At 36.7% G+C, this 23418-nt stretch overlaps 3 protein-coding genes across 3 annotated transcripts; 1 reads left to right on the top strand and 2 right to left on the bottom strand.

The window, feature by feature from the left end:
- Window positions 1–2267: 2267 nt before the first annotated feature.
- On the bottom strand, window positions 2268–5086 carry LOC104096911 (SEC1 family transport protein SLY1-like). The gene is made up of 3 exons (XM_009603367.4): window positions 4917–5086; window positions 4459–4797; window positions 2268–4107 (listed from the first exon to the last, which is right to left on the bottom strand). The coding sequence occupies exons 1-3, from the start codon at window positions 4945–4947 to the stop codon at window positions 2615–2617; spliced, it is 1863 nt and encodes a 620-aa protein (XP_009601662.1). The 5' UTR covers window positions 4948–5086; the 3' UTR covers window positions 2268–2614.
- A 168-nt stretch (window positions 5087–5254) lies between these two features.
- On the top strand, window positions 5255–9951 carry LOC104114881 (metal-independent phosphoserine phosphatase). The gene is made up of 6 exons (XM_070186514.1): window positions 5255–5408; window positions 7104–7184; window positions 8204–8332; window positions 8985–9047; window positions 9158–9282; window positions 9518–9951. The coding sequence occupies exons 1-6, from the start codon at window positions 5325–5327 to the stop codon at window positions 9708–9710; spliced, it is 675 nt and encodes a 224-aa protein (XP_070042615.1). The 5' UTR covers window positions 5255–5324; the 3' UTR covers window positions 9711–9951.
- A 1103-nt stretch (window positions 9952–11054) lies between these two features.
- On the bottom strand, window positions 11055–19070 carry LOC104114713 (uncharacterized). The gene is made up of 10 exons (XM_070186519.1): window positions 18907–19070; window positions 18728–18786; window positions 18575–18615; window positions 15339–15370; window positions 15003–15031; window positions 14804–14840; window positions 14567–14623; window positions 13174–13250; window positions 12782–12855; window positions 11055–11380 (listed from the first exon to the last, which is right to left on the bottom strand). The coding sequence occupies exons 1-10, from the start codon at window positions 18988–18990 to the stop codon at window positions 11361–11363; spliced, it is 510 nt and encodes a 169-aa protein (XP_070042620.1). The 5' UTR covers window positions 18991–19070; the 3' UTR covers window positions 11055–11360.
- Window positions 19071–23418: the final 4348 nt, after the last annotated feature.

The following is a 23418-nucleotide window of genomic DNA, read 5'->3' on the forward strand; positions in this document are numbered from 1 at the left end:
AGACAAACTTATACAATCACTTCATGCAAATCCTACCCTTGACAAATCAAAGCTCATTCAGATGAGAAAATCAAAAAATACAAAGCCAATACTATAATTCAAAATTCCGTTGCAGATTCAATCTTCTCTAAAATTATTGCATGTGAGACTGCAAAAGAAGCTTGGGAAACACTCAAACAGGAGTATCAAGGAAGTGAACGAGGCAGACAAAATCAGATTTTAAATTTGAAAAGAGATTTTGAATCTCTTAGAATGCAAGATGATGAGACCATCGCTAAGTATTCTGACCGAATTTCTTTAATTGTCAATAAAATCAGGTTACTTGGCGAGGATTTCAAAGATGACAGGATAGTTAAAAAAATTCTTGTGACAATTCCCGAGAGATTTGAATCCAAAATTTTCTCTCTGGAAGAGTCTAAAGATCTCTCTACCATCTCTGTTGCAGAATTAATAAGTGTTCTTCAAGCACAAGAGCAAAGAAGGGCCTTCAGATAAGACAAAGTTACTGAGGGTATTTTTTATGCGAAACACCAAAAAGAAAAAGCCGATTATCCTTATTGCAAATATTACAAAAAGAAAACACACTTAGAAAAATTTTGTTGGTGGAGACCTGATGCATTATGTGAAAATTGCAAACAAAAAGGTCATATTACAAAAGTGTGCAAGTTCAAAGATGCTCATGCACAAGCACTAATAGCAGAAGAAGGAATTGAGGATGACCTTCTTTAGACTGCACCAACAGAAGCAAGGAGGAGTGTTGGATTTTACATCTATTACTGCTACTGTTTTCTAGAATAATTAGTTGTTTAGTTTTAGGAGGAGTCTGCTAGAAGATTCAGAATTTTAATTATAGTAAGGGTTTAGTAATTTAGTTGTAGGAGGAGACTACTACTTTATTTATTTGGCTATTTAAAGCTCTATGATTAATAAAATTTTAGAGATAATTTTTCAATCCGATTTTCAACCTTCTTGCTGCTTGCATATTTTTTCTAAAATCCATAACAGATAGAATGGATAACCACACTGGTGTAGTGGTACTTCAGACACCAGTGTACAACGAACACAAATAGCGGCAGTGAATCACACTTTGTTGTTGTAAGAAAATAATGCAGAAAGGAAGAAGAGATTTTAGAATTTTCGTAAGGAAAATTTGAGGGAATGACCTGGTATTTATAGCAAAATAAAACGGAGGAAAATTAAATTACTGTTACTGAAACAGTTGATTTGGATTAAAAATTATTAGTTTAATATTACTATTTAACAAATAAATTTGGTCCAAGAAGTTAATTACTCATTTAGATCATTTGACCGAAAACGAGCGAGCGACGACGATGGCTTCAACTCGTAAGAGCTAGAAGAAGTGCAACTATATATATACTTAACAAACGAGTTTTACTCCTCCAATATGGGACAATGTTCCTTTGTAAAGGAGGGAAAATCAAAATTTTATTTTTTCCTCCATTTCCCATTCACCTTAATTTTTAGCTAAAAACCCAATGTAATTAAGTGAAAGTTCGAGCGTGGAGAGAAATTTGGACGGTCAAACATAGGGGTGGCAAACGGGCGGGTCGGGTCGTCTATGGAACGGGTCAAAACGGATAATGCAAAAACGAATAAATTATCCGGCACAACCCATATTTCATACAGATAAAAAATAGGTTAACCGGCAGATAATATGAATATCCATATTATCCATGACTCATTGAATATGATCGCTTTTGGAAGAATTCCTAGTCTTCCGAATTTAAGAAACTCCCAATTTGAGGCTTTACAAATATAAAAATTAAACTCATTAGTTATCCATTGATTATTCATTTTCTAAATGAAAAATATGGCTCTCATTGATATTCATAAAAAGTTTATTATCCAACTCATTTTTTAATGGATAATATGGATGGATAACTATTTTCTTTTATCCATTTTGGATTGATGTCCTCAAACGCCTTCACGAGACTAAAGAAAGTAATAATGATTCAATAATGAGGTCATGCTAATAAAGCAATTAGATATGCTTTTTACATATGAAAAGAAGCAGGTCAAAACGAACTGCGTTCTTGTTCACCCAAAAAAAATTGAGATTAGTAAACAGTTAGATAGACAGCTGGAATCTATTCTCTTAATGAGGCTTCCAGCTTAATTATTGTGGCGGAATGACTGCATTTAAGCTGTTCTTCGTTGTATGTGGCTCTTCCCAGAATGCTGATCTTGAAATGCCAGCAATGCGTGCATATTTAATTTTTCAAGTCAAGCTATGCAACGCATCGAGCTTTACAGAGAGGGAAAAACAAATTTTTATTGCAAAACAATAAAAACAATATAAGAATCCACACAAACTACCTTTGACTGTGCGATGGTATGCAAACAGCTCCAAGTATATCAACTACAGAACAGCTGTTATAAACAAACTCCAAAAAGATTTGAACATATATATGAATTCCTCATACTTTAAAGATTACTATGCATCAACGTCAAATATCATAATCTAGGAGCACTATGAAGAATATGGTCAATAAATCCTTCTCCAATTACTCAACAAAACCCTGATAAAGTGCACACAGTCCATACTGAACAACAAAAGGTTTCTTTTGGGGATTGTACACAAAACGAACCTGCATTAATGGGCTGGTGCTGCACCACTAGTTCCCAATCCCATCTTCTTCCCCAGCAGTGCAAGCTGCTCAATGAACTCACCTCCTGAAAGAATTTCTGTTGTCCCATATATGACATGCTTAACTGGCTGCTGACGACTGGCAAGCTCTTGTAAGCTTCCATACTCCACATAGTTACCACCACCTATCATGAAGACGATAGCTTCTTTAAATGGTCCTTTCAGATGACTGCTACTCATCCCGGAGCTTGATTTAGGTGCACGAGGATCCAAAACAAGATAAGAATCAATCTCGGGGTTGGGTTTCCCCTCCATTAGTGCTTCTACTGTTCTTGACAAAGCTAACTGATGATCACTGGATAATAGGTTTTTCACACCTGCAGTTACAGCACTGATTGATTGCCCATATAGTTTTTCAGCCCAATCGACGATGTTGCTCCTACTTGCAGAATTTGCTGATGCTAAAGAGACATTCAATGATTTTATCTTCTTTACATACTGAAATGCAGTGGTATCGACCTCAGACTCCCTAAGTGCTGTTTCAATCATTTCAACTTCTGATTGAGGTAAGGTTTCAGTCGAGATAAGATACATGATAGCAAACCGCAGCTTATCCACCTTAGTCCCTTTTCCCCTGAGAGCTCCAATGAGCTCATTGCGATCAATGGCACCTCTTACCATCATATCACTCTCGTTTTTGGCATATGAATCAAGGGACCTCTCCTTGATCTCGCCTAACAATACAGTAGCAATATTTGTGTGCTTATCAATGACTTGCTTTCTCTCTGTCAACTCAGGCAGGGAATTTACAGCATTCATCAAATGCTTAGTATTTCCAATCAAGTCTGTCCCATCAAACTCAGCCCCTGCGTTCCCACCAGTTCTTTTATTTACCTCCTCAACATCCTTCTTGTATTTGTTCAACTGAGACTCTATCTCCACAGCAACCTCTGGAAACTCCAATGACCAATTTGCCGTCCAGAATGGATCAGATCTGTCCAACTCATATGATTTCATCCCACCTTTCTCTCCCTGCACACTCAACCTGTTCAATCTCAAACCAAGCACATCATGAACAAGTGGTCTATACCTAAAATCATGCTGTATAGCTACCGACAACTCAAAGTTTCTATCGAATAAACACAAAATTGGCCTCTGAAATGAGCTAGTGAAATTCCCACCCTCAGAAAATAAATTGTTTTTAGCCAACAGATGGTCTCGCAATCGCTGATCCAACAGGGATGCCACCATCTCAGCAGGCCCGCCACGGGGACACCTAATAATAGGGACAACAGAAAGAGTAACCAACACACAAAATAAGCCACTGACAATCTTTTCAATGATCTCTTCGATTTCTTTATCCCCAGCAGAGGGATCATTCAGCTGAAGATAACAGTTCTTGTAGGCAAGTGAGAACAAATTATCCTCAAGCGTGACAAACTCCAAATACTGATCATGCACTTTTGAGATCCTTTCAATCGATTCAGAATTAATCGTGCCTGGAGCAAAAACAAGTCGTAGGAGTTAATATTTCAAATCTTCACTCAGCACCACCCAGAAATTGTATTAACTATTAAGTGTTTCGATTTTAAATCAATTAATCAATCAAGCTGTTGCCTCTTCTCTCCGTAGATCCGTGCCCCCTTTGTACTGTTGAATGCAAAAATATCTATCTTCGAAACGCAAATTAAATTAGATCTTTTAATCCCTTATCCACTAGGTGGAAAAATTGGACCAGCTGGGGTGAATAAAACAGTATTCATTCCAATACTAGCTAGCCATTTCAAGCATAAAATTCAACAAAAAGAAAAGAAATTAATAATGATGAAAGGAGAAGGCGTAGGGTGCACCTGAAGCGAGATCTTCGAGCAAGGGCCTGGGAATAGAAGAGGAGAAGTTCAGATGGAAAGAATCGTAAAGAGAGTTGGAGGCATTGGCAACGATACGCTGTACATTAGGATGGGTGGGTTGGACGAAATAGACAGCTGGAACATCATGGACCGGTTTGCGATCCTTGTCAATGAGGAAGTAGAGGGTGACGCCGTGTTTGCGGAGGTCCTTGACGTGAATCAAAGGGGATAAAATGTCTTGGCAAAAGCGATCGTAAATCAGGATCTTATATACCTCCTCATTCGCTGTGCCACCCGCATTCACCGGCTGGTTCAGATTTAACATCCGCGTAATGCACTCTGCAATTCCACAAAAGTGTAAAGAATTCCAAATTATTAGATTCGTTAAAAAAAAAAAAAAAAAAAGTGTGGAGAGAGCAGAAATAAATCTATACAACAGAGAGAAAAAATCCAGTTACCGGTTTGCTTTTGACGAAGATTTAGCGCCATAATTTGTCAAGCTTCAAACAAACTATCAGTTTACTTGTCAATTCTCCAACAAAGAGGAAGGGTATGGGGACGAGGAGGATGATGTTTTGGGGTTTGTAGACGATAAATGAGATCTTGTAGCTTGTTCCTTGCGCCTAACTAGCTGTACTCTCTCTGCTTAATCTTTTCGGGTCAGCAAAAAATGGACTGACCCGGATCCGCTTACCTGCTTAATGAACAAAGGCGACTGATTGTTCATTGTGCCTAAATATTGTACCTTAATTCTTCGGTGAGAATTAAATAATTAAAAAATATAAAACGACGTCGTGGAGCTGCCTATAAGTACCGCCCCGGATTGGCTGAATAAAGGAAGAGCAGTGAAGAGTGGAGAGTAAAGAATGGCAGGCGTCGTTAACAGATATTGGGTGCTGAGGCATGGCAAAAGCATTCCCAACGAAACGGGCCTCATTGTTTCCTCCATGGTCCGTCCATTTCTTTTTTCTCTGTTGGATCATCATTTTCCCTTCTTCATTATATGCTAAAACAACTTTCCACTTCCTGTGTTATTTTGCTCCTGAATCCTGATACTATTCTGTAATGTTTATCTGTCAGTTAATCGGCTCTAAAATCAATGTTTTAGGGTGTGCGCGGAAAATGTTTTTCAATTTTTCTCATGAGTCACCCCAATTTCTCATGGGAGTTCTTGGAGATAGGTTTCCGAGTTTCTATCGGAAACAGCCTCTCTAACCCTGGATAGGGTAAGGTCTGCGTACAAACTACACTCCCTTAGATTTGTTGTTGTTGTTCGTGTTTGATTGACTTGGAATTTTTTTTTCAATGGAATGTTTACCCACAATCAAGAGAAGGAAAATATTTTCCATAACTTTTTTTTCAACCTCCCTGTCCTATTACCCACCCGCACACCCCACCTACCTACCTACCCCCACCCCTACTACACTCTACCCCACCCCACTTGCGGGACCCACCCTCGCCCCCCACCCCACCCTAAATAAAAATGGTTATTTTTTTTTCATGAAATAAAAAAGTGTTTTTTTTCAATTTAACAAAAAAATTACTTTCTTTGCATGATATAGAAAAGTTATTTTTTTATTTCAACAAAATGAGACTGTGGAAAAAATTATTTCAACAAAAAGTATTTTCTTTTCACTACATAGAAAAAGTATTTTTTTCCATTTCAACAAATTTAGAAAAAGTATTTTCTTTTATTTTAATAAAATAATTACTTTATTTTCATGTTTTGAAAAGAGTATTTTTTTTTTATAGTTATGGAGCATAAATTTCAAAGTTGTTTTGCATAAAAAAGCAAAGCAGTACATTAGTTCTTTTGGGTTTGTGTGAATTTTAGAAGAATAATTAAATTGTTGAAGAAGGGGTGAGGAGAGTAACATAAAAAAATATTTTCCGAAAAAAGTTTTACACTCACCAAGCAAGTAAAAATAAGTGATAAAACCACTCGTTTTCCGTATATTTTCCATGGAAAGCATTTTCCTTCGTACCAAACACACCCTTAGTTTGGGTTAATTCTCTTTACTGGAGTATCTTCTTTAATAAGGTTTTTTTTTACAGTTAACAGTACATTTTAGCTAGTGTTCTAAAGGACTGAGCTTGCTTTCTGCTTGTCTTTTTTGAATTTTCCTTATAAAGTGACCAACTTTGACTAAATGCTATTGCACATTTGACATTCATTTGGTAGTCCATGGTTTGCCCTAACAACTGGTAAAGTTTGCAGCTTTTGAATACATTATTAAAAAAAGGCAACTTCCTCTCTCGCTTTGTTCCACTAACCCATCAACACAATGATCTTCCTCTGCCTGCCCCATGGCACTCTACTTAGATTAATTGGAATACTTGTCTAAGTAATTGACACATTGTACAGCGTGATCGCATTAATCACTTAGTTCCAAATAATAAGACAGACAGACCTTCTTTCTATTTGTACCACAGTTCAATCAACTAACGTTAATTGGGAACGTTAATTGGGATAGATGGTTTACCTAGCAGCGGGAAATGCACAGACCTTTAAAAGTCGGAAGAATACAAAATTTGACTGTTAGAGATATAATCCTTGGGGAGGTTTGAGAGTTGGTTGAAATGATTTTTTTTCCCTTGTTACTCTTGGCAATCTAAATTACTGAAAAGAACCATTATCTTTACAGGAAAATGGAAAACTTGAACAATATAAGTTGGCTCCTGAAGGAATCAAACAGGCAGAATTGGCTGGAGAGTTATTCCTAAAGGTTGGTATTCCCATTGAATTCTCAATTTTTGGTTTCCCAAAGTAGTCCTTGGCAGACATTTCATGATTCAGATGTTCCACCTATCTAGATATGGAGTTACGTGAACCATAATTGCTGTCGGCCATTGCTTTCCCTAGTTATTTTTAAGCATTTGACTGTGTATGGTGTTGTATGTCCTGGAATCCTATCACCTACCTCTTTTTGATGCTCAGAAACTTATTATATTCCAGTGAAATCCCTTGTGATTTTACAATGCCTCTGTACTAAAAAGTTTGGATGCTAGATCCATGTCCATTTCTCATTATAAGAACAATCATTGTGATGTCATAGTTTTCAAGTTAGCATAACTTCCTCATCCAAGGTAGACAGTATAATGAGGATAAGGAGATGGTGACATGTTAAACAACTGGAAACTCAGTTCACATGTGAACAGTCTGTTTCTTTTTCAGTGTCAAATCTTGGATAAAGTTGGAGGGTATGTAGTGGTTGAAAGAAAAATCTAAGCATCTCAGAGAAAGTGAACTAGTATTACCAAGCGAGTGTTCATAACAAGTAAATGATGAGTTCTATCTTCAGCAATAACATGATTCACATAAGCAAAAGAAAAGGTTTTAACCAAAACCGTCTAAGTAGAAGAGCAGGAAGAGAAAAGTGTTTTCTGAAAGGACCATGTATGGGCTTCTATCCCCTTAAACATTATCATGTGGAGGCTCACCTTTTGTCAAACTAAATGCTTTCTCCAGTTGTGAAATCATGTTTCCCTAGAGGCTTAGAGTTGAAACAGCCAGTTTATCTCCATACTTTATGGCTACTAACAGAGTCTCCCGATGATTAGCACCTTGATGTATGTATTTCTGTTTGCTGCCCTTCAGTTGAAGATAGGTAAAGAGAGACTGTCGTATCGTTCCTGATTCTGAGTAATTGCATATTAGTTACTTTTTTTGAGCTAAAAAGGGTCTATCTCTTCTCTATAAGCTTAGTTTAATGGTGTTTACAGGCAATCTGTTTTCTGATAACAGGTACTGAAAGAAGATGAAGTACCACTTGAAAATGTTCGAATCTGCTACTCTCCCTTCTCGAGGACCACTCATACTGCACAAGTGGTTGCATCTGTTCTAGATATTTCTTTTGAAGGACCGCAGTGTATGGTAAATCTTATCCGTCCGTCACAGGGACATATAGGCACTCTTGTAACCTCTTTTTGTATATTTTATTATCTAAGTGTTATCATGGTACTTTTGTTTGAAGAGGTACTTGAGATAATCAATTCATAAAGCTCTGATCACTGTTATTAGAACCCATGACATGAATAGAGTGTAAAAGTAGCAAGGACCTGGCAACAAAGTCATTTCATAGGCTGAAATCTCGTTTTGTCCTGTTGATATAAGCCATTCAGTTGAGAAATGCTCATGTAAATAGCAAGGATGAACTGTTTGGTCTATATCTCTTTTTCACCGGGCATCATGTCTTCCTTAAATGCACATTTCTAGATTTATATGCTTAAACTGAATTGCTATGTACTTTTCCTTCTGGTGATGAATTTGATTTAGCTGCATAACTTTTCATCTTTTATATCATTTTTCTCCTGATGCACTCGAGCCAATCAACACTAAGCCTAAAAAGCTTTTTGAGTGTTATATAAGGTAAAGCTCCATTTCCTTTTTCCCCTCTGCCTTTCCTGTCACGGTGAGATGCTTCTAACCTAAAACAATTGATCGATTGGTCTGTTATGATTTTGGCTTTAAGACAAGAATAGATTCTGCTGATAAGCTCTGAGTTCAGACAATTTTGTTATTACAGGTTCTAGAAGATCTTCGGGAGCGTTTCTTTGGTCCTTCATATGAACTTAAGTCTCATGATAAAGTGAGTTGTTATTTGTTCTCTGCATTTCAAAATCAAGTGGATCCTCAACATTTATAAGCATCTGCACTTGGTTTGTGGCTCTCAGACTGATTAATTATTTCTGATTTCAGTATCCAGATATATGGGCTCTAGATGAGAAGGATCCATTCATGCAGCCTGAAGGTGGAGAAAGTGTTGCAGATGTAGTGTCTAGACTCACAAGTGCATTGATTAACATGGAGTCACAATTTCGAGGGTAATGTTGTGCTTTTAAGTCCAACATTAATCATGTATTTTTTTAGTGCTAATGAGGGTTGCTTATTCTTTTTAACAAGTGAAGGAAATTTTGCATGGCAGTAGAATCACAGTTCATGCTTAAATTCAAGATTCTCCTAGTGTTTCACATATTCCCACTAATGAGGAGACCATAAGCCTATAATTGCATTTTCATGATATCTGATGGACTTATAAGTAACGATTGTGGATTGCAGATGCACAGTGTTGGTGGTCAGCCATGGTGACCCTCTGCAAATTTTCCAGACGGTACTAAATGCAGCTAAGAATTACAAAGGATCCTGTGAAAATGACTTGACCTCAAGAATACAAGCAGTCAAAATCCCTTCTGTTCTGTCGCAGCACCGGAGGTTTGCTCTACAAACAGGAGAATTGCGCTCAGTAGTATAATCCACAGCTTGAGCTGCACATTCTGTCAGCTCGTGCTGTTATTCTTCTCTATACATTCTGAATCCCCTTTCTAATTTATCTATGTCTAGGGATAATAATTTGGTTTTAACAAATATTTAAAACTAATGAAGTATAAACCGAATAAGGAAACGGCAGAATATTCAATTTGCAATCTCCTTTGCTAGGGAGGTGAGCTGCTGTAAGAGTACATTCATTGGAGAGCTTTTCTAATTATCTGGAATCTTTTTGGTTCTCCCTACCCCACCCCGGAAGAGTACTGAGTCAGTCAATATGAGGGGAAATTTATACTTTTAACCTCATAGTTCTATGTTGGCCTACGGATGATAAACATGTTAAGAAAGAAATCAGAAGATCGTTTCTCCATTCTAGATTTATCTTCCCAACTCTTGGCCGCATGACCTTTATGTATTAAACCAATTGCCTCCTGTTCCAGTAATGGCTTTTCGTCCTTGATGATTGGGAGATATAAAGATGGAGATGAAATCAGAACAGACTCTTCCATTTCTTATTTGCAACAATCTTACCGGATTTGAGGCTAATTTTTCAGGTTATCGCTAACTAATCCTTGAAGTTATATATATATATATATATATATATATCAAGAGAGAGAGGCACTTCGTGTCCAAAATATAAATGGTTAGTAGTCCTGCTTAAATTTCTCTACCTGAAATGCCATGTTTTGCTACCAAAGAATCGCTTAAATCACCCATTCTCTATTTACATGCTAGAGTTGCTTAAACATACTGGACGCTGTTCCCCTACGGGCTACGAGAGCAAATCTACAATTACAGCAAATCTGCTTTTTGCTTTTTCGGATATGCAGAGTCGTTGCGTTAGATGCGTTATTGACTATATTAAATTCAGCATTAGTAATACTATGTCTGATTGCGATTTTAATCTCTGTATTGATAATCCTTGCATTACTTTTAATTTCAATGCGAAATAGCAAAACATTTATCAGCAACAGATTACATGATGCCTTTTGAAATTATTACTTGTTTAGTTAATCATCTTTAATTATGTTTCATTTGCTTTTGATAATGTTTATAATATTGACTCTATAATCACTAAAGAATCTTAGCAAAGAAAAATAAAGGAGAATTGCATGATTCGTTAACTAACTTTTATTATTTATCTCATATTATAGTATAACTCACTGTAATTTTCATCATAAAAGTATTGCTTGTTTGACATAATTAAAAATTGAGAAATTTAAGTTTTATCTTATTCACACAACAATAAAACCAAGTTGTTAGATAAAGCAACTAATATACGCTAAGGGAATTATTTGGAACAATTATTTCTCCAATTTAAGACCAGATGCAAGTTTTAAATGTACATTGTATATCAATATTTTAATGTGATGAACTGAATGTCTAAACAAATACAATATTCTAGTGATAATTATTCATCCTATAATACTACATACACCTTTAACAATCCATGCATTACAATCCTAGTATAACTTGTGCACGAACGAAATGACTCCTTGGTACTCCGACCATACACCGGTTGCTCAAGCCTCTTCTTAAATCGCTAAAAGCACCTCACTTTCAAGTCACCAACACTAATAGCAGTGAGGCTAAGGTCATACTCAGCAATTGGAAACTGGATAATGAGATGACGGCCTTAGATTCTACAATTAGCGGCTGCAAATAAAAAAAGGAGGAGGAAAAAAGACTGCTGTTATAAAACGAGGCATGCTATATTGTATCATAACATAAAGCAGACTAACATCTTGACCAAAAATGGATGACAACCACTGATACCGGCAGGTTAGACGCTTTATATCTTCAACTGACGTCTTATATTTATTTCAATAATCTCACCCAATTACAAAAGGTAAATGTTGAACATTTCCCAAATTCCTAAAGGAATCATTTCCTTTCTATTGTTCTTCTCCTTGCATGCCAACAGGGAAAGAGCATCAGACATATCTGTCAAGGATAGTAATGGTGATTAACTCCATCGGCATGCGAGACAAGCCTAAGAGTTTGGAAGGGCAGTCATCCAAATAACTACGGTCATCCGAATGAATAACACAACCTTCAGTAACAAGTCAGGGGCGGCCCAAGGGTCAAACCACTTAAATTTTGAGGGGCCCAAATTTTTCTTTTGTTTTTCTACTCTTATTTGTAGTGAGACCCCGACTAATCTAGATTCGTACCGCGTAAGACCTAGTAAAAGAGAGAAAACGTTTTAACAGGATTTTTTTTAACCACAGGACTCGAACCCAATATATTTAATTAAGGTAAGTTGGATCAAATACATCTCACAACAATCTTTAGAGGCAGAGTCTAAATATATTGTGTATGTTAAAATAAAAAATAAAATATTTTATAAAAATTCAAGATAACTTTTAATTTAGTAGTGATGTAACCGTTTGAGCAAAAAATGCAGAAAGAGAATCACTCCCCCTAAACCCTTGTCGCGAATATAAAATTTTTCATTATTTAAATTTTACGAGTGACATCATTAGTGAGGTATCTATATGAATTTGGTTCTATTATCTAAGATCAACAATATCTTAAGAGAGACTAAATTATTTATAAAAGAAACTATTAATAACTGATGTTAGGCCAAAATTCTATATTTTTAGCACATTACTCGCCCTATATTTTGTTGGTTTAAGTGAGTTATTGTGCGACAATTGCGCTAAATTGTGTTGTTCTATGTGTAGGAACATCGGAATAAATCATATCGATGTTATGATAAAAAAAAAATTTCCTTCTAAAAGGCCCCAAATTAAAAATTTGCTTTAGGCCACCAATCTTCTTGGGCCGCCCCTGCAACAAGTGAGCTTTATCGTTTTGTGGCTTCAAGGCTCAAGCAGACTATTAAATGGGAAGACTTCCAGCAGACAATAAGTGGGGTTTATGGGTTCACCACTCAAAGAGGACGAGTAAATGCTACCAGAAGCCACCTTTTCTGAAGAACCTCTGAATGGACTTCAGATGGAAATCTCTCCCATCTCTACAACAGATACCAATTGGCGGAATGCAAAATGAAAGGCAGTATCACAAAGACAAGTAGATAATGAAAGGACTCACTGCAGTAGATAAATTGGTTGATATCAAGAGTCACTCGGCCTTGCTTGCTTGTGTCAAATGAATCAAAAAGGTTCCTGCAAAGATCAAAAGTATTATTAAAGTTTTTGCTAAGAAGTTCAGCACTGAACTAACATCTAAGAACTATTGGAATTGCAGCTCCACTGAATCACATTTTAACCTCATCAAGACCTACAAATCTTTGTAGTTGAAATGAATGTCTAACTCAAACATTAATTGACGTCTTAACCAAGAATCCTTCCTAAGTAAGGAAGACGCCAGTGACTCAATTTCAAAGTGACAGATATAAAACAAGTGTTCCTCATCATATACATCGATCATGAATATTATAAATGCAAGCGACAACCATCTCATGTAAATAAAGATCTACTCACCGTGCAGACTGTACAAAGATACAAAGAGATATGAAGTCATCAAGTCTGAATTTTCCATTCTTGTTCCTATCAAAACTCTGCAGAATTTACCCAGAAAAGGAATTATATCAGTTCAAAAGCAGAGGACTAGAAAGAACTTTTTTCACCCTCAAACCAATTAACATACAATGTATCACGTGATATTCCACATGCGTATCTTAGTTGCAATAAGAATATGTCATCCTGCGAGTAACCCTCCACGTGAACAACCAAATTGAGTGCCCCTGACTGCATGGCAATACAACTATACAAGGTGTAGTAATGCACCCAAGTGTGTGGCCTAGTGGTCAATGAAGTGGATGAGAACCATGAGGTTTCGGGTTCAAATCTCAGCTAAGGCAAAAACACTAGGTGAGTTACCTGGTACCTGTTGCTGGTGGGAGGTATCTTGTGGAATTACTCGAGGTGCGCGCAAGTTGGCCCGAATACCACGGTTATCCAAAAAAAAAAAAAAAAAGTGTAGTAATGAAAATCATTAAGCTGTGTTATTTTCTTCCCTGAACTGTAAAGGCGGAGAATTAAGCTATGTTTTACCATAGCATTTTATCATCCTACTCTCATGAACCTCAAAAAAGAGAAAAACCAAAATAACAATTTAATGAAGTTTGTGAGTATTTGCTCGTTCATTCTGACCATCTGCCACAACCCACACCATAATCATCACAATCAGCGTTATGACTATGGTTTGCAAGCCATTAACTAAAACCTTTTCGCGTACTCTCTATCCTTTTAACACGTTTATAATACCACCAAGTCATTATAAATGCAAAAAAAAGAAAAAGAAAAAGAAAAAGAAAGACAAAGCTCATTGGGCTTTAAGCGAAAAGCGATAAGCAAAGGGCACTTCTATTTCAGTTTCTTCTAATCCATACTGCTAGCTTCAATTAAAATATAGTTTAACCAAATACATGTCAATAGGAACTCCATGCCTTTATTTACGATTTTCTTCTCCTCTACGAATATGGTTTAAACAACTAAAACGAATAAACCAAGGGTACTTGAACAAATTTAATGCTTTTTTCTAATGGAATAGCAAAAAGGAACATGATAAATGATGCTTTTTCTGATATATGTCATTTGGTTGTCGAATTTTATTTAAAACCAGCTACTTCATTAGCTTTTGTTTTGATGATGAAACAAAGGTATGAGCTACATGAGAAAATATGCAATGTAGGTAAAACGAACAGCATGTTCAGTTTCATTGGTGCTTTGAGAATAAGATACTACATAGTGTAGGCCTCAAGGAATTTTCATAACACACATTAAGTCCATTGAATGAGATATTTCTGCATCCCACTTCACAAAGAACAATATCTACTGAATCTCATAATGAATTCTATAACAATTATAGTACCTCGCACACAGTGTATAATGCTGGAGAGTCGAGCTGGAATCCTATTTTTATCAACGCCTGCAAATGATGCAACAATTTCATTGATAGATTATCGTCCGTTGCAAATAAACGGGCTGTTAAAGACCATTTGGCAGTCCAAGCATTCTTTCCTCATTTTCCTCGCCATAAGAAGGTCTGAGCTGTAGTAATAAGCAAACACAATAAGGCAGAAGGAGTTTGAGATTAAGGATTTCTTGCCTCGTAAACATCATCTGGAACAAGGAATCCACGACCCCTAATTCAATGACCAAAATAATATAAGAATTAACTTCCTAAAAATATATTTCCAAATTCCAACCAATGACACGATGAAGTATTAGGGGACTCAAAGTGTACCATATTAACAACAGAAACCAAAGTAATAAACGGGAATAGCTTTACCAAAAAAGAAATTCACCTCTCCAAGTCTGAGAACACATGTTGCACCTACAAATGATAGATTGATGGTTCATATAAATCAAACAATTGAAAACCTTTGAAAGAACACAACTTAGGAAAACATTTTATGAAGCATCTACAGGAAAAGAAGAAAGACACCATAGAGTTCATGCAACACTAAGTATTTCGTTCTAGTGCTGCCAAGATGAGGTTGTGCAACTATTGCCAAATGCTGTGTATGAGAAAACACAGCAAGGTGCCACTCAAATCACATGCAAATTGCATATAGAAAGACCAGTTAATGTTTTTGAAAAAAACAAATAGACAAAAAATGTAACTTGGGAAGAAAGCTGACCTTCAGCAGAAACTTGTTAAGTTCAACAAACTCTGGCAAACAGAAATTAGATTAATAACAGTCTGAGAATCTCAATGGAACAATTATTAAACATAAACTCAATTGCACCAAAATAAAGTAAAGAAGAGCCTAAAGTAGATTGAACAGCAGCTTAGCACCGGGGATCTAGACAATGCTTTGATATATCTCATGCCTGGAGAGTCGGAAGCAGTAGCTGCAATTAACAATCTCCCCCTCTCTTTCTCTCCCATTATATATAAAAGTAAGAAAAAGGGAATTATATGTTAAGGTTAAGTTAACATTTCATATATGCTCATTATGTCTTTTGAAAATTCTCCTTCCTAGTCTACCTTATAAAAAAAAGGGGCAGCCCAGTGCACTAACCACTAAGCTCTCGCTATGCGCGAGGTCCAGGGAAGGGCAACATCTTATATTGATTTCGTTTTTCTTGTATCGTTTTCCTTGTAGACATTACCACTCTCCTAGCTCAAAGCACATATGTGTTTGCTTTTCTCTATTTCTCTTTCAATGTTACTTCCAGGCGTCCAAGTTTTATAATGATCTTAAGGGGTCGTTGGTACGCGGGATAAAGTGGGATAAGGTGGGATTAAGTGTGGTACTAAATTTATACTATGTTTGGTTGACGGTATAAATTTATCCCGGGATAAATTTATACCTCCAATACCTCCAACCAAACATAGTATAAACTTTGTCCCAAACTTAATCCTGGATATTCCATCTTATCCCACCTTATCTCATCAAACTTGCTATTATTTTATCCCACCTCCCAGGAGGGATAAATTAGTCTAGGGATTATAATCCTAGGACTATAATCCAGGGATAATTTAGTCCGCGTACCAAACAACCCCTAAGGATAGGTATGATGGAGCTAAGACTCGGGTAAGGACAATGGAAGACGACTTGGAACATTTTCCGGTAGGGATGGGGTTACACCAAGGATCTGCTCTCAGCCCGTTCTTATTTGCTTTGGTGATGGATACACTGACGCGTCATATTCAAGGGGAGGTGCCTTGGTGTATATTATTTGCTGACGATACTGTGCTGATTGATGAGACGCGAGGCAGTGTCAACAAGAAGTTGGAGGTTTGGAGACAGACCTTAGAGTCTAAAGGTTTCAAGTTGAGCAGAACTAAGACGTAGTACTTAGAGTGCAAGTTCAGCGACGAGACGAGGGGAGCGGACATAGATGTGAGACTTGGTTCGCAAGTCATCCCTAAAAGAGGAAGTTTCAAGTATTTTGGGTCAGTTATCCAAGGGAACGGGAAGATTAAGGATGTCACATACCGTATAGGGGCAGGGTGAATGAAAGGGAGGTTAGCATCCGGCATCCTGTGTGACAAGCAGGTGCCAACAAAACTTAAAGGTCAGTTCTACAAAGCGGTGGTCAGACCGACAATGTTGTATGGGCAGAATGCTGGCCAGTCAAGAACGCCAATATCCAAAAAATGAACGTAACGGAAATGAGGATGTTGCGATGGATGTGCGGGCACACTAGGTTGGATAAGATTAGCAATGAGGATATTCGGGAGAAAGTGGGTGTATCCCTACGGAGGATAAGATGCGGAAAACGAGATTTAGATGGTTCATGCATGTGAGACGGAGAAGGCTAGATGCTCCAATGAGGAGGTGTGAATGGTTGGTGCTAGCAGGTAGGAGAAAAGGTAGAGGGCGACCTAAGAAGTATTGGGAAGAGGTAATAACGCAGAACATGACGCGGTTGTAGCTTACCGAGGACATGACACTTGATAGGAGGTTTGGAGGTCGAAGATTAGGGTGGAAGGGTAGTAGGTCGGAGTGTGTTTCTCTGTACCGTTTCGGGTTTGTTAGGGCTAGCCGGCTAGTACCTGTCGTTGTTTCTTAGAGGGCTAGTGTTAGGGTGGTTTTTAGTGCTATCTTCCGCTTAGGTTTTCTAGTACCTTGTCGTTGTTACTGCTTGACTATTGCTATTGTTGTTGCTATTGCTTTTTTCCACCTGTTTTTCCGGTTCATACATTATTGGTTGCATTTTCCTGGCTTGTTGTTGATATTTACCTGTTTCTATTCTTCCTCTCGAGTCGAGGGTCTTTCGAAAACAGATTCTCTACCCCAAGGGTAGGGGTAAGGTCTGCGTACACATCAGGGGCGGCCCTTCCATAAAGCAAGTAAAGCAACTGCTTTAGGCCCCACATTTATGGGGGGGCATTTTTTGTTACACCTAATAGGCTATGTATAAGTTTAAAAAAATGTTCTATGAAGAGAAAAAGTTTGATTTCTTTCTTTAACAAGTATAGAGAAAAGGATTTGCAACTGCTATGATTTCTGCCAAGAAAATTACACTTGAAATGAATATCAAACCCGAATTTCGTAAGAAACGTATGATATATAGGAAGTAACAATTTGATAAGAATGTTGATAATAAAATCTCAAAATCTTTCGAAGGGTCCTTTGGAATTTATTACTTTATAAATAGTAGACAAGGCTATTTTTTTAACTTCAAAATAGATTTGAACAATTCGCAGCATATGAAAATATATTTGATTTTCTATTTAGCGGTAAAAATTAAGATCACTAGATGATGAAAATTTGAAAAAATATTGCCTTAATCTTGAATGTTCCTTAAAGCATAATAATCAATTCGATATTGATGGTTTAGATTTATTTTCGGAATTAAAAATATTAAGAAAAATAGGATAATTAGAAGATAACAGTTTAATTGATACACTTGGTCAAATAAAAAAATTTGATTCTTTTATATCACTTATGGAAAATTGTAATGACTCTTGTTTCCGTCGTTTCAGCGGAAAGAAATTTTCAAAATTAAAATCGATAAAATCTCACATAAGATAAACAATGTCTCAATAAAGATTAAATGGATTAGCTATATTATCAATTAAGAAAGACTTATTAGGAGTTATTGATTATAAGAAAATTACTAATAACTTTGTATCTAAGATAAGAAACGCTAGAAAAATAAACTTCAAATAAATAAATATTTTTTTTTTGTTTAAAGTTAGGCCTCTCGTAAAGTTTGGCTTTAGGCCACAAAACTCACCAGGCCGCCCCTGGTACACATTATACTCCCCATACACCACTTGTGGGATTCCACCAGGTTGTTATTGTTATTTGAGATTACATCACTCTGATTGAGAGAATTTCTATAAATAAACAAAAAGCATAAAACTCATGAAACTCTATTAACGAGAGTAGAGAGACAATCAGCAAGAGATCATCCTCACCTTCAAAACTCATTGTTCCATTCCTGTCAAAATCATACATCCTGAAAATTGATATAAAATGGAAGAAATAAAGCTACAATTGGTAAAGACCTGTGTAGTAATTATTTGGATGTTATTGTCTCGTAAGTTAATACAAAGAGAGAAAAAAAAAACCTGATCATTTGCTGGACAACAGAGATAGGAAATTCTAAATTTCCAATCGCAAAAGCACTCTGAAAGGTAACGATCCCAAACAGGGCCGCGCGGTACATATATGGTATAAAAGGAAGGCGTCAAGTTCAGTAACGGAGTACGTAAAACGGAAGGCTTATTTCTACGAGACCAAAACAGACCTTGAGTTGAATAGCAGTGACGCTGCCGATTTTCTCCGAGTCGACCCGATCGAACCACTCTCTCAGAATCGCCGAGCTTTCCATTTTCCTCTGCTGCTTCCGCCTTGCTCCGCAATCCTACTCCTTGCTCACCGAACACAATGCCCTTTTATTAATTGCACTTTTCATCCTTCATTTATTCGCAAATTGTAATTTTAGTTCTTATAATAGTTCACTATATATAGGTTGACTCTAAATTAATTACAACGTGTGTGTTTTGACCCGTTAAAAATATTTAGATTGTTTTTTTAAAAATATATTTGTATTACCTTGTTGTAAATTTAAAAACGAATATATTATTAAATTTTAAATGATTCATATTCATACATTTATTTATTGAGTAAAACTAATACGACAATGTTTCAAAGGGCGAAGGCATGAGACTAAGGGTGTTCTAAACCGAACCGAAATCGAAAACCGAACCGAAACCGAAGCTTAATGGCTTATTGATATCGGGTTAACGGTTTAATGGACGGGGAACGGATTGAAAATTTTTTATTAACGGCTTATCAGTTTGGGGGCGGATTATTTAATTTTCTTAACGGATAATCCGTTAACCCGTTAAGAATATATATAATTTTTATTTTTATCCATATATATATATTAAATAATCAAAAACCCTTCTTCCACTTCCAGTACTCTATCTCTATTCTCTATTACTAATTTACTATTACACATTTAGAAGCCCTAACGCCTAAATTTCAACCAGTAGCCACCAACACTCTATCTCGTCGACTTCCAGTACTTTATCTAACGCCAAAAATATATATAATAGTTTAGCCACACAAATTGGTTTTAATTAAAATTTGAATCCAAAGTGACTAATTTTGTAATTGTTTCAAGCCCATCCCTTTAGAAGCCCAATTTTCATGACCTGCCTGGCCCAACCGGATCTCCCATCTCTTTAAAACACTCATTTTTCCAAAACCTAAGAAAAAGACAGACGGATCCCCCTTTGAAAATCCTAGCCGCTTGGTCTCCTTCCTCGCTCACCCATTCTCTTTCACGCAAAAGGAAGCCGAGAATTCGCCATCATGCACACACATCTCACCTATGAAAAAAGTTAGAATAAAATCCCTGAATTCCCATTTTTCTACATCCGGATCTGAAGAAGAAAAACGAAAAAAAAAGATTAAAAAGGTTTTCTGATTTCTGTTGTGTTACTTGGAGAATTTATGGGTTTCTCATTTGTTTTTGGATTGAAGTTGAGGTCGACATTGTTGTTCTTCTGCTGTTTGCTATCAAAATCGTAGTTGAACTTCCTTCATCTCTATTTCTGCCTTTATCAGTTGTTTCAAGCTCTATTTGTCAAGTATTTTAGGTACACATTCCTGAATCTGTACTATTTCTCCATAAAAATGACTGAAATCATGAATGAATTTGTTTCTGATGTTCCATCTCCATGTATGTGACTATTTTTCTTAATAAATTGTTAATTAGACTTATATATGATTTTGTTAACGAACCAAAGGGATGGCTGCCCATTTCAATTAAGTTTAGACCGTTGGAGTCTTGTTAAATATTAGTTAATTGAGTTTAGTTTTTTATTTTATTTTTCAGAGTTGTTAATGGGCTTTAGGTGTATGCATACTAGTTAACAGTAGTATTTATCACAATCTCTATTTCGTTGCCTAATGTTGAAATTTGGTGTATGCATATTTTTTACAGGGATCTACTCACTTATGGATTAAGCTGATGTTTGAACTTTGAAGCTGCAGAAATTCAAGCACTGTTAGGCGTTAGCTGCATGACAAACATTTTTGTGTAGTCTGCTCACTTATGGATTAATCATTTTGAAGTATGTATTCTGGACTCACTTTGAATATAGACTCGAATTTTATCATTTCAGAATTAATCAGGGAGCATTGAATTTTCCTTTGCAGTTGTGGGCGGAGGAAAGACATATGTATTCTGGACTTATCTGTAATGTAGTTTGCTTTGGGATGTAATGGACTCATCTATTGTATTCTATAGACTGGAATGTAGTCTGCTGAGCATAGGAATTTTAGTTTGAGTTACAATGGTCAGCAAACAATTAATGCACGCAATATAGATTGAATTAGGCCGATAAACCGCTCGATAAGAGCTAAACCGATACCAATCCGCCCGATATCTTATCGGGTGGCTAGCGGATTAATATATTTAAAAGCCGATAACCGATAAGCCAAACCGTTAAGAGTAAATCCAATCCGCCCGATAAGCAGCCCTACATGAGACGATGCATTTAACCTTATATGAAGCGCATTTACCATAAAAACAACAACAACAACAACAACAACAACAACAACAACAACAATAACAACAACAACAACAACAACAACGAAGCCAGTGTATTCCCATAAATAGGGTATGGGGAGGGTAGTGTGTACGCAGACCGTACCCCTACCTTATAAAGATAGAGAGGATGCTTCTAATATGAAAATAAGGCAACAATTAGCAAACAATAGTAACAACAATATATTAAGGTAACGGGTCAAATGACACAGCATGTAATAGTAAAGAATCATGAATAAGATAACACAAAATAGTCTTAGTACTACTGGTAAGCCTGGGAGGAACACACTACTATCTTTCAACCTACAACCCTAATCCTCGACCTCCATGTCTTTCTATCGTGGGTCAAATCCTCGGTAAGCTGGAGCAATGACATGTCCTGCCTAACTACCTCTCACTAATACTTTTTAGGCTTACCCCTTCCCTTTCTCAGACCCACAATGGACAACCTCTCACATTTCCTCACAGGAGCATCTATGTCTCTTTTGTTCACATGCTCGAACCATCTCAGCCTCGACTACCGCAACTTGTCCTCCACATATGCCACTCCTACCTTGTCCCTAATAACTTCATTCCCGATCCTGTTCTTCCTGGTATGCCCACACATCCATCTCAACATCCTCATTTTAGTTGCTTTCATCTTCTCGACATGAGACTTCTTGACGGGCCAGCACTCAGCCCCATACAACATAGTCGGTCTAACCACCACTTCGTAGAACTTGCCCTTAAGTTCCAGGTGGCACACTCTCATCGCACCAAACCTCGGAGATGAGCCTCCGCCTCATCCACCCCGCACCAATACGATGAGTAACATCCTCGTCGATCTCCCCGTTGCCTTAAATAATATACCCAAGATACTTAAAACTACCTCGTTTGGGGATGACTTGAGTACCAATCTTCATTTTCACTCCTTTTTCATGCATCCTATCACTGAACTTGCACCTTAAGTACTCAGTTTTCGACCTACTCAACTTAAAAACCTTAGACTCCAGCGTATGTCTCCAAACTTCCAACCTAGCGTTAACTCCGTTATGCGTGTCATCAAATAGGACTATGTCATCAGCGAATAACATACACCATGGCACCTCCCCTTGTATGTGTCGCGTCAGCACCTCTAACGCTAAGGCAAACAAAAACAGGCTAAGAGTCGATCTCTGATACAACCCCATCTCCACTGGAAAATGATTCGAGCTTACACCTGCAGTCCTCACTCGAGTCTTCGCTCCCTCGTACATGTCCTTAATCATCCTAATGTACGCCACTAGGACACCGCTAGCCTCCATACATCTCTATAAGACCTTTCTCGGGACTTTATCATATTTTCTAGGTCTATGAATACCATATGCAAATTCTTTTTGCTTTCCCTATATTGCTCCACTAATCTCATCGCAAGGTGAATAGCTTCTGTAGTAGACCTTCTCAACATAAATCCCAGCGCATTGCCCCTTGAAGTGCAGTATTTTACAAATCACTCCGACTTATAAGGTATTTCAGTATTTATTTATTTTATTATCTTACAAATTGGACAATGTAAATACTTGAAAACTTAAAATACCAAAATCGGAACTACTTTGAATTGAATTTATCAATTACAATCCATATTTGAGATGATAGGTAGATGATTATGATTACTATCAATACTAGGAGAACAGGATCAATGAAAGTATTAATGCCGGTTAACATGTTTGCTTCGTGCAGTTATGTTAAGCTTTAATAAGAAATATCGAGGGAATAACAAACACACACACATCTATCTACTATTTACACTAAACTTAGGTTAATTTACTTGAGAAGAGCATTTGTCACAAGTTAACTTGAGGTAGTTTCATTTTAAATTCCACAGTTGATTGTAAAAGTTATTGCTAAATGAAATTTGATTTTGTTTTGTTTTAATAATTGAAATTTATTAAATTGAACGTATTTATGAAGGATATTTGAAAATTGTATAATTAGATGGAGTATAAAAACAAGTAAGTAAAACATTAAAAGATTCTTTCTTTCTTATTTCTTAACATTATGTTAAAATATACTATACAATTAACTAATATAATGGCTAAATTATTGAAATCTATAAAAATAAAATATACATCTAATTCATTTGTTGGTTGGGCCTGAAAATTAGAAAATTTGGGTCTAATTGGACCACGTCCCAAATGGCCCACATGAGAATTGGGTCGTAACGGGTCACAATAATAACCA

Source organism: Nicotiana tomentosiformis, chromosome 1, assembly GCF_000390325.3.
Source record: "Nicotiana tomentosiformis chromosome 1, ASM39032v3, whole genome shotgun sequence".
NCBI classification, from domain to species: domain Eukaryota; kingdom Viridiplantae; phylum Streptophyta; class Magnoliopsida; order Solanales; family Solanaceae; genus Nicotiana; species Nicotiana tomentosiformis.